The 12,888-nt window shown below is 30.4% G+C and overlaps 1 protein-coding gene across 1 annotated transcript; it reads left to right on the forward strand.

Moving 5' to 3' along the window:
- The first annotated feature begins 902 nt into the window (after window positions 1–902).
- LOC133704575 (uncharacterized) lies at window positions 903–4,949 on the forward strand. Its single transcript, XM_062129451.1, has 5 exons — window positions 903–1,352; window positions 1,416–1,501; window positions 2,240–2,545; window positions 2,621–2,704; window positions 4,281–4,949. Exons 1-5 carry the CDS (start codon window positions 978–980, stop codon window positions 4,639–4,641), a joined length of 1,212 nt encoding a protein of 403 aa, XP_061985435.1. The 5' UTR covers window positions 903–977; the 3' UTR covers window positions 4,642–4,949.
- The last annotated feature ends 7,939 nt before the right edge of the window (window positions 4,950–12,888 follow it).

A 12,888-nucleotide genomic window follows, 5' to 3' on the forward strand; every position in this document is an offset into this window, starting at 1 on the left:
CAAAATTACGAGGCGACAAAAATTTTAGTTTATTATAGGTAGGGACACTCTTGCTAACATTATAACCTCTATACAATCTTTTTGGGTCTGGCTGTGGAGCCACATCCAATCCTTAGGTCTATTTCTTTCAGTCTAGTTATACAGCCAAACCCAGTCTCAATATTTTTTAAAACAATATAAAAATATCAAAAAATATTAATTTGAAGTAAATAAAAAAAAAATTTACATTTGTTTAAAATAATTTTTGAAATATAAAAACAAATAAGCGTTAATAAGAAAATTCAACCAACTTGATATGAATAAAAATTATCATCACCCAATTTTTGTACAATATAAAAAAATCACATCAATTTATTTCCTTTTTATTGTATGAAAAAAATTCAATAAAAAACAAGGTAAAAAAAATTATAGAGGAAAAAAATTGAAAATATTTTAGAAGGAAAAAAATTTACAAGGAAAAAAAATAGTTGTCGGTATATTAAGCATTGCTTTACTATGCGTTATTCATAATATTATCGTAGAAAATACTTTATTTAAAAATAATGGTGATATAAATACAATTCGTGCTTTTAACTCAAATTAAATATTTTTATATTTGAAAAAATTAACACTAATGAATATGTTAGTTAAATCTAAAATCGCGCAAATATAATATAAAAAAAATTAAAAAAAATACAGAAGAGAATTGTTTCACCGTTTTCTTTCGATTGTATAATTATAATTAAAATATAATAAGCTCATTTGAGCACGTAAGCACTTATGCTTTTGTAACTGGCCAATTATCATTAGCCAAGTAACAATGAACCCCATACATTTTTCCACATTGAATCTTTCCTCTATCTCTCTTCGAGCGTGCTCATCATGCTCCTCTCACGCCCTAAATGGCTAAAAATCTCGTCTTCACTACCCAGTCATCATCAACAAAATAAAATTAAAATTAAAATTAAAAACAAAACTAACCCCCTCTCCCTTCCTATATGCGCATTGCGCACCCTGCCCGCTCTCTCATATCCTTCACCCTCAATTTCTCTTCCCTTCCACTAACCAAACCTCTCTCTTTTCATTCTCTGACTTCAAAAACAACCGAGAGACCACGACGACGTGTCTTTCAATTTTCGATGGAGAAGACGGAGAATGTTTCCACAACGGCGACCGAGGACGCTGCCAATTACGGGTTCACTCGATCGGAGATGTACAAGTCCAACCTCGCTGGAACTGTTGGTCCTTATGACAGACACGTGTTCCTTTGCTTCAAGAACCCTGATGCGTGGCTACCTCATGTTGAGGAAGATGATCTACCGAAACTCGTAGCCACCGCTTTGAAAACTCGCAAAAACGACATCACTGTCAAGGTCAGTTCATCTTCTTTTAAAGAGTTTTTTTTTTAATTATTTATTAATAATTTTGATTGATAGACGAAGGTGACGATCTGCGAAGGAGGAGAAGGAAGCGAGTTTGAGAACGGAGATGTTTTGATATTTCCTGACATGATTAAATACAAGTAAGTCAATTTTCTTTTTATTTCTCTTGAGAATTTAATTTTTATGGAGATAGAGATTGATATGCTATTAAAGATTTTTTAAAGTTTATTATTGTAGAAGACTTTGCAGTCTGCTTCTTCTGGAGTTGACTTTTTTTAGGATTAATTCTGATTATGACAGATTTATGTGATATGTGATAGTTATGACCATCACAGCTATGATTGGTACTAGTTTTCTTGTTAAATGATCAAAAGAAATGATAGGTAATTAAGGAAGTAGGGTATGTCTTGATATTTCCATTGTGGGGAAAGAACTTGTCTTGAAAATCCAATGATGTTTCAGTGTTTAGTCTGAGAATGAGCTGAAATGATGAATCGCCAGTGAATTTCAAAGATTCGCCGGTCTATTTGTTGGAGACTTGAGTTCCAGCTGTGTTGTGTGCATGCTGGCTTGCCAGCAAGATTTGATGGCTTAATTTTTTATTTTGAATTCTGGGAATTTGATTAGGCTTTATTGAGTTATGCTCTAGTTTTGGTTTGCTGAAATTGTTGCTTTAAGTGAGTTCTTATTGATATTCTCAATTTAGCAAACAACCAATGGTATTTGATATGATGTTTCCTTATTTTGTTTTTGTTTTTAGCCTGGTGTGATTCTGATGCTTGCTTGAAACGTAACATCATATAAGAAAAGATTATAAGTTACTATATCTTTAGATGTTAATTTGTTGATTCCAAGATTTTGAATTTCTTATATCAAAGGGATTTGAAGGACTCTGATGTCGATGGTTTTGTTGATGATGTACTCGTGAGTGGCAAACCATGGGCCTCCGGGGTGCAGGAGGTGTTGACAGGTTCGCATGTATTTGTGTGCGCTCATGGTAGTCGTGATAAGAGATGTGGTGTTTGTGGACCGGTTCTTATTGAAAAGCTCAAAGAGGGAATTGAGTCTCGAGGGTTGAACGACAAAGTTTTTGTTAGTGCCTGTTCTCATGTTGGGGGGCATAAATATGCTGGGAACCTGATAATCTATAGTCCAAATTCAGAGGGAAAAACCATGGGTCATTGGTAATTTTTTGCCTTGTTCTTCTTGACTTGTCATGGTGCAGTTTGAAGGAAATCTAAAATGCTCGAATCTTACAGGTATGGCTACGTTACTCCTGAAGATGTGCCTGAAATATTGGATCAGCATATTGAGAAGGGAATAGTTATAGAACGAATTTGGAGGTTTGTCTTCTGGCATTATACTTGTATTGTTGATCTCTATTTTCTTTCTAGGTGCTGTCAATGTGTTCATTATTTATGGGTTAATTACACGTGTGGTCCCTATACTATGTTAGTTTGATTAAGCAAGTCCCTGCACTACTAATTTGATGCATTAAGTCCCTCTACTATCTTTTCCATTTACTATTAGAGCCCTCCATTTAAGATGCCATTACCTAGAAATGGCAGAGGTGTTATAATACCCCCTTTTTATTCAACATTCGTTTTCAAAAAAGAAATTTTGACATGAACATAAAAATCCAGTTTTCAAAACAATTTTAAAATTAAGAAACAGTAAAAGTAATTGAGATTAAATGCCCTACCATATTAGTTAACCAAACCCATTTGAGATTAGAATCCCCATCACAGATAAAGTTCCTGCTCAACTTCTCTACCACTAAACCTAAAGCTGAACATTTTTACCTTTTACAGTTGACCCAAATCCTCGCACCAATCACTATCCACCAACATTTGCCATGGCTTCCATTTTCGACATAGAAGGGAGTGAAGGATAACAGACTTTGTTACAAGTCAAATCCCTCAAAGACCAAGAGACACTATAACTTTGGGAGACATCTAAAATATTCAATTTTTATTATCTATGTCACTTGTTAAAAGGTTAAAAAGCTATTACTACCCATTATAAAGAAAAAAACTAGAAAAGTATAATGATACTGAATAGGAAAATAAAAATAGGAAATAGTAAAATTAACCAAGGAAAATATATATTTTTTCAAAAAAGCTACTGAATCAATTTCCTTAGTTGTACCATTGATGGGCTTGAAGACTTCGTCTCATTCGATTTCGACCGCCCTTTGCACCTCAGCGAACTCTATCTCTGGTGTACGAGTTGATTTGGAAAAGTGAAGATGCATGAAATGAATTTTTATGTTTATACATTTGATAGGTACTTGATTGTTAATTTGTTTTTTTAATTTAAGATTTTGTATAGCTGAACTTAGAAATCTAAGAGACATACAGGTGTAGATAATGTTTGAACACTGACTTTAAATGCTTATGGTGACTTTTGTTTTTGGTTTTGGGTTAAGAATTTAGATGACAGGAGTGCTATGTGTACTCTAGGAATGGGAAACTAGACTGGGGAAGAAATGAGACTTGGTTTTATATGGAAGGAGAGATTATGGTGAAAATGGCATTGTTGAGGGAACAAACTCAATATGCTTGTTCTTGGTTGAAAAACGTAGCTGCTGCTGTTGTTATTGTTGGTGTAGGTGTAGAACTCAATGATCTTATCCTTCTTTGGCATGCTAACAAGATTTTGTAGAAAAAGGTTGTCCCCTATAAATCTTTGGAATGTTGATGTTTTCTTGTTTTTGTGTTTGATTAGGAAGGAAAATGAATAACCTACATGTTTATTTAACTTGGTTTTCATTGCTCCATGTTTTTCTTTTTTCCATTTAATCCAGGTGTTAAATTCAACTATTTTAATCTAATAAATCAGTTTTTTATTAAGCATTTAACTTAATCTTGAGCATGATTAATACAAGAATAGAACATAAAATTTTAAATTGAAATGCAGGGGCCAAATGGGGTTATCAACTGAAGAAGGCGAGAAAGTTGGGGAACAAAAGCTTCGAAATGGAAAAGATAAGACTAAGAGCAAGAAGCATGAAGAAAACAGCGCTGAGGCCGCTAAGGACACTGTGGCCAGCTGTTGCCAGGGTGCTAATGGCTTTTCATGCTGCAGAGATGGGAGTTCGGAGATAATTAAAGAAAAGAAACCGGAGGAGAACATTGAAGGGCATGGAAAGGGGGGGCTGGATAAACTATCAAAGTGGATAGGATCACTGGAGCAAGGTGATGTTCTTGCAGCAGTTGCTGTAGTTGGAGCGGTAGCAACTATTGCAGTGGCTTATAGCTTTTATAAAAGGTCAGGCTAAAATATGCCTTGTAATCCATGCACTATTCTATGCTTGTGGGTGAATTTCCTTCCTCTTGGCAACAGAAGCAGTATCACAGGCAAAATAATCCTCCAGACCACGCACTTCTTTAGCAGACTGATCGCATATTTATATAATTCTTGTTTAGCAGGGTGGGGAAAGTATCCACAAATTTTAGCAGGATAAGAGCGAAGCATGATCCCACCTTTTTTCATTTTCTTGATCTCTACACGTTATGTAATGTTACAAGATTCAGTGAATGGTCAGCTGAATGCTGGAAATATTTCAAGGGGGCTTTATTTTTTTCATTTGTTTTTCTTGGTCGAGGGGATCTGGTTCCTCGAAGGCTGCGATAGATTTAATCTACATAAAGCACAATTTTCAACTTTGGCATTCACTCGGGTGGTGGTGCTGGAAGCTTTTTTCTAGGAAACTAGTAATGGGCTCCGAGGGTGATTCTTAACTGCGATACTTTCAGGGTGTGTTTTTTTAAGATTTAACTATTCGTATCATCTCTTCAACAATGAATATGTCTTGCCAATTTAAGGGCTTAATGATGTTAGAGGTCCGTGTCATAAAAACATCAGTGTAGTCTTAATTCAGACAGTTGGATCCTTATGGTTTGCCTTTTATTGGTTTTAATTTCATAAAAAATGATTATATTTTTAAAAAAAGTTGTCAATTTTTTATTTGAATCTGCTCTCGTTTTCTTACTTTATTTTAAAGGAAAACTAGCACCGCAATTCACAAAACTTGGCCGCATGAGATTTACATGCCAGCAGCATATTTCTAACTCGCATTGGAAGGAAGGAAGGAAGGAAGGAAGGAAGGAAGGAAGTTTGGACTTTCATCATTACGTTCAGAAATCATTAAATTTTGATAACCTTTTTGAATCATAGTTGTGGCATTAATATAATAGACCCGAAAAATCAAAATCATAGTTGTGGCATTAATATACATTGGAAGGAAGGATGTTGGACAGCGTGGCTAATCTCCCAGCTGGCTACATTATTAAAGCATTGTGTTTGTTTTTTTTTAAAATTGTTTTTTATTTAAAAATATATTAAAATAATATTTTTTTAAATTAAAAAAATAAACAATTTTTTTTCAAATTATGATAAATCACCGAGATGTTTACTTGCTCAATTAAAAATAGATCTTGTTCGCCACCATAACTTTGTGTCACCCATAAAATATATCACCGAGATGTTTACTTGCTCATCTAAAGTGGCCTTGGCCATGCTGAAGAATTGTTTTATATCCCATAAAAAGTTCTCTAACTCCTTAGAACTCCTTAGTCTATCAAATGATTATGTTTCAGGAACTTTAAGATTAAAAGTGCTTGCCCTAACAGAAGCATTTGTCATTACTTTTCTTAAGATAACATTAGCTTCCTCTACAAATTGTAACTTTTGACTCCATTATATTGCCAGATCGATGTACAAACTTTCAGCTTTTTTAATGCTCTCAATGGTTTCTTTTAACCTGTCGTTGATAGAGTGATCTTCATCCTCTGTAATTAATTCTATTAAATCTGCAAGGTGTGTTAATCTCTTACAAATTATCTTCACAATTGTTGGTATATGAAGTTAAGCCACCAAGCTTTACAAGCTTTCCTAAAATAATTTGTACAGAATAGCTCATTATTTTACCCAAAATATTGTACGCTCCAATGCTACTTGTCATATAGATATATTTCTCTTTTAAAATCTCATCTCTTATGTAGTAGCGTAGTCTCATTAGACTCAACTTTTCCATAACTTTTTCATTTATATTTGCCTACAACTAAGTGTCTACCACACCCAATAGATTTATCCCACTCTTATAAGTAATAAAATAATAGAAACACACAAGTAGAAAGGAAACAAAATGGATAAATATATTTATAAAAAATCTTTCCCAACCTTTAATTAACTCTTAACAAAAAAAATGTACACAAATTTATATGTGTGTGCTATGCACAAAACTTGCATTAAGCTTGCATAATACATAATATAGAATATTGCAACTTATTTATAGAGTTATTATGTAGAAGTTACAAAGGAAACTTTCCCTCTATTTCCAACAATAATTGGGCAATTTGCCTTTAATTCTCCATGAACTTAGTGGCATTAAAAGCATTTCCAGTCATGCCTCATGTTTGTCCAACCATACTCCTATGATCTGGCCATTTTCTCATATAAATAGTCATGCTCATAACCACCCAATATTCTGTTGCAACTGTCATACCCATATTGTAAACATGTTTATGTATGGCTTTGATAGCCCATTGCCCATGCCAATGTTGAGGCCAATATGAATTTGTTGTTGTATAAACTGTCATACAGACTACATACACATTTTTATCACTATCGACATGACTGTCATCTTTCTTTCGCCTTGCTTGCATAACTTGCTATTATTGTACACCTTATGCACATTTACCCTCTAAACATTAATTTACCATCAAATCCATATCCTCCTCACTATACAACCACCTCCCCTCTCTACTATAGTCCATCTTTATCTCACTCAATTTATCATCACCCTTCTCCACTACTTATTTCCACCTTACTCTATGCATATAACTCGTCCTCATCTACCTATATCTATCTAAATCCACGAACTATCAAATCCTTTTAAAAACCACTATCAAACCATTTTGTCGACATCCACAAATGAGCCTTTGTTTGTTCTCTTTAATAAAGTTATTAAACTCAGTCTAAGACCTGAGTTCCAGGTTGGGTGGATTAACTTGAATTAGTAAAAATGATGTTGTATTTTTTTAAAAGTTAAAACAATGTCATTTGAAAAATATTTTTTTTGAAAAGTTAGATCAGGTTTTGATTAGGTTAACTAAGTCATGAGTTGGACTCCTAGGTCACATGGGTTTAATCGGGTCAACTTCCACTTGATTTTTTTAAAACCCAGCCCAAGCCAAAGTCTTTGATCGACCCTTCAGGCTAGGAAGAGTCTAATAACATTGTTAGTTACTACACCTTCTTTGCTATAACTTATAACCACTTTCATTTAGCAAGTCATATTTACAAATATACTAAAAGAGAACATGCTTTGTATATTGTTTTAGCAGTAAGAGTATGTTCTCTTTACTACATATTTTGTGTTTGGATTTTTTTTTCTTTCCATGATCTCATATATACAAAGTGTTTGAGAATATTCTGATGTTAAATAAAAAATCAATATTATAAAATATAATTTTAGATTATAGCTAAAAAAATTCAAAAGAACAAAAAGTAACTCAAAAAACATAGCCATTTTTTCATTTCCACTATTTAAAAAGCATGGAAATCTTTAATTTGGTCTTTGAAATTTTGATTTATATATATTTAGTCCTCTTTTTATGATTTTATGTTCCAATCATAAATTTTATTTTCTCATATTTTAGTCATCAAGTGATGAGAGATGGGATATAAAGTCATTAGAAAAAAAAAAAAGGAAAGAGAAATGGTTTGGCAAACTATATTTCAAACACAAAAAGACCGATCTTGGTGTCAATTGGTTCATCTTAGAGAGTCAAGTTTAATGAGGGTGGTTTTCTTTTTGAGACTTGCTCGAAAAAAATAGATGTAGACTTGTTAAGTTTTTGTTTGTTTTTTTTTTTTTTATTTTGTTAGAGATTGGTTTCTAACCTCATTAGATGGTATTTTAGGGTTAGAAATGAGTTTATTAAGGTTTCTTTAATGTTTTTGTGAATGTTTATAGGAGGAAAAAAAATTTAAATTTGAGTTTTTGGATCTATAAACTCGGACGTTGTTCTTTTGGTCACAAGAGATAACTAAAAAATATTCATGCAAATGACATATCATTTGCACAAGTGCACATGGTGTCATTTGTTCTATTTATAAAACCTTTGAGCAGATAACACAGTGATTGGAAAATGTTCATGTGAATGACATGTTGTTTTTCCAAGCGAATGGATTGTCATCTATTTTATTTAAACAAAACCCTTGAGGGGATGATGTGTTAGCTGTATTTTTTTTGAAAAAAATTAACAAAGTCAGGCGCTCGGGTATGACCTTTGTTTATATGTATATATTTTCAATACAAAATTTTATGATACTAAAAAATCTATCTATAATACCAACATTTTATTCTTTTATATTAGAAATTAACTTAAAAATATCCTATCCACAATGTAGGAATCATACATTCTAAAGATATATAAAACCAAGCCATTTTTTAACAAAAACAAAGTAAAACGACCTTCTATATATTATTGGGATTTAGTTGACTCCTTCTATTACTATTATGAATTTATGACTAATGAAGTTTCTTTCTTTCACAATTACTACATTGTGTGTTTGTATATATATATTAAAAAGTAATTCTTTCACAATTACTACATTTTATTAATTGAAATGAATTAAAAATAAGGAAACTAAAAAACACAATAACTTTAAAGTACGTATATGTAATGTATATGTAACGTATTCTACATTCTTATAAACATTCAATTTAAATTTAAATTTATTATTGATTATTACAAATATTACAAATTATATCACTTGATTTTGTAATTTTATTAGTAAAGGATTTAATTGAAAAACAATAATGGTGTAAATGACATTTTTATAGTTTTGCTCTTGTACTATTATATAACTTCTTTAAAATCTAAGAGTTACTTTGATAATTAAGAGTTACCATATCCACGACTCTTCATCGATCCACGCCAAGTGAATCTGCGACTAAATCTTCTCATCCGCTGAATTTGGCACGAGATCTCCAAATTCTTTTTACATTATTAAGTTTTTGTTTGTTTTTTTTTAAAATTTTGTTAGACATTGTTTATAACCTCATTAGAGGGTATTTTAGGGTTAGAAATGAGTTTATTAAAGTTGAAAAAAAAAGTAGATCTAAGATGTTTTTGTGAATGTTTATAAGAGAAAAAAAATTAAAATTTAAGTTTTTGAATCCATAAACTCGGACGTTGATCTTTTGATCACAAAAAATAACTAAAAAATGTTCAGGCAAATGACATATCATTTGCACAAGTGAACATTGTGTCATCTGTTCTATTTAAAAAACCCTGGAGCAGATAACACAGTGATTGGGAAATGTCCATATGAATGACATGTCGTTTTTCCAAGCGAATGACACTTGAGTTAGTTGTTGTTTTTGAAAAAAATTGACGAAGCCAGAATATATATATATATATATATATATATATATATATATATATATATATAAAAGGAAGGAGAGGTCATCCAAGCCTATTCCATCGAGACGAATTTAGGATTTAGGACTGACAGATAGACTGAGTCAAGCACTACAAGAATTAGCACAAGAATTAGTGCCAGAAAGGTTGATAGAACAAGAGAAGAGAGAAAGACAGGGAATGAAAATGAAATTGGGTAAAGCTGTATAGAAAAGTTTATTTTCTACAGAAAGAAAAATGATTGTTTTCCCGGATTATATTTTTTCAACTTAGTTTTTGGTTATTATCGTCTCTCACATTCTTTTAAATTGTTTAGTTTAGTTTTTTTAAAATAGTAATTAATCTTTTAAATTGTTTCTATAATTTCATAATTCTTTAAAGAGATTATTGCACTTTATCTTTAAATTTTTTTCCTATTAAATTTTAGATGGACCATTTATATTTACATGATTCATTTAAAATAATGAAAATTATATGCACTCAGCGATCCTAATTAACCTCCAATATATATATAAAAGAAAACTTTTAAAGCAAAAACGATAATCAAGATAAAATATTTGTATGGATATTTATGTTTTGCTTCTTGATAGGTCAAGTTGGTCAACTTTTCATTTTAGTCTTTAATTAGAGTTCATAATTGTTTTTTAGAATTTATTAGTTCATTTATTTTATAAAGTCCAAACATCATCTTTTCATTTTTCAATACAAAATTTTATGATATTGAAAAATACATCTATAATACCAACATTTTATTCTTTTATATTAGAAATTAACTTAAAAATATCCTACCCATAGTGTAGGTTTCATACATTCTAAAGATTTATAAAACCAAGTCATTTTTAACAAAAACAAAGTAAAACGACATTCTACTATTGGGATTTATTACGTATTTAAAAGTGTTATTGTGGTTGTTTTTTAAAGTGTTTTTCACTCGAAAATGTATCAAAATAATATTTTTTTTAAAATTATTTTTAACATCAGTATATCAAAGTGATTTAAAAATATCAAAAAAATATTATTTTGAAGCAAATAAAAAAATAAAAAAAAAATTAATTTTTTTTAAAACACTTTTAAAATATAAAAACAAACAAAGTTTTAGTTCATTCCTTCTATTACTATTATGACCAACGGAGTTTCTTTCCAAAGTAATTCTTTCACAATTATTACATTATGTGTGTGTGTGTGTGATTTTAATATTTTGAATTACTTCCTTGTTAGGCGTTCAGGAGACATTTAACAACAAATACCTTATTCAAACACACGTGTTCATCAATTAATATTTATTTGTTTATTAATTGAAATGAATTAAAAATAAGGAAACTAAAAAACACAATAACTTTAAAGTATGTATATGTAATGTATTCTATATTCTTATACACATTCAATTTAAATTTAAATTTCTTATTGATTTTTTAAAATATTACAAATTATATCACTTGATTTTGTAATTTTATTAGTAAAGGATTTAATTGAAAAACAATAATGTACTATTATATAACTTCTTTAAAATCTAAGTTACTTTGATAATTAAGAGTTACCATATCCAAGACTCTTCTTCGGTCCACGCCAAGTGAATTTGCGACTAAATCTTCTTATTTGTCGAATTTGGTACGAGATCTCTAAGAGAATTAGAGAATTTCTTAACCTATAATTTTATCATGCATATTTTAGAAAATCTTATTATAAAAAAACTATCTAAATCAAGAGCAAAAATCAAATAGAAAACTGTCAGATTAAAGTTTGAATTTACTTGAGTAAGCAATGGCTCTTATAGTCATTTATATCATAACATGTCCATCATGTTCTAAATCTCGCTAGTAGTTTGTAACTCGATAATTCAAATTAGGTTAGAGAAATAAAAAAAAATATGAATAACAATGTTAAATGATTGTTATTTGCACTGCTTAAAATGTTGTAATGCGTCGATGAAGGATTTAGTTTAAGTTGAAATCTAATTAACATCATGGTAGCATTTAGTTATCGTCTCAGAACAAAAAAGACAAAAATAATAGAGATAGAAAAGACAAAACAAAATTGAAAATAAAAATAAAATTATATTTGGTAATATTGTATAAGATAAAATAATTGTTTTTATGTCCTGTATTTTAATTGATCATAGATAATATAAAATAAAATATGAAAACTTTATTATTATTATCAAATTTACATATTAAAAAAGAATAATTTGAGTACTGAAAATAAAAAAAAATAACTAGTTATTTATCACTAACCATAAAATATACGGACTTGAGTGTTTTATTTATTTATTTATCATGCAATATATATATTCATTCAATTTGAATTCAATGATTTACATGTAGACGTGGAAAACGAGAGGATACCTCCTCCTTACAAGGAATCAATTACCCAAACATTGGATGGTGATTTTCGATTAGATTTTATTAATATCCCAAATTCCCAATAACTGCATTCAATTGTTGAACAAATCCCAAGAGTAAAATTATTAATTAATTTCTTAATTGCTGTAAAAGGTTAATTAATTGTGATAATCCTCTTAACACGTATATATGAAGTATGTTTTAATCGTCTACTCATGAGTCATGACCATTCCGTGCCAGAGAATCCGTCAACTTTCCTATCTTCTAATCACAACGCTTTTATCGTGAAGGGTGAAAAATATAAATCCATTTGAGAAATTCTTGGGAACGAAGGAATATATACATATACATATACACATACATATACACATACATATATACATACACACACACACATATACACATACATACATATATACATATACATAGACACTCCTAAATATAAATGGATTTACTAGAGAGATATTCTTGGCAAGGAAGGAGTGTATATAGACTCCCCTACATATCTCTCTAATAAATCCATGGATATATATAGAATATAATTTAATCTAACAATTTCCTTAATGGATATTTAATTTTTTGAACTAAAACAAAAATCATGAGAGCATCTTATCCTGTCAGTTATTCACTACACGTAAAACTCATCAACTAGGCCTGCCTCTGATCTCTTTCTCTCTCTATATATATGTATGTGTGCACCCTCTTCTCTATCTCTGATAATTAAAGCCTCCCTGAGATTGTTGATCTGCTAAG

This window comes from Populus nigra, chromosome 1 (genome assembly GCF_951802175.1).
Source record: "Populus nigra chromosome 1, ddPopNigr1.1, whole genome shotgun sequence".
Classification (NCBI taxonomy): Eukaryota; Viridiplantae; Streptophyta; class Magnoliopsida; order Malpighiales; family Salicaceae; genus Populus; species Populus nigra.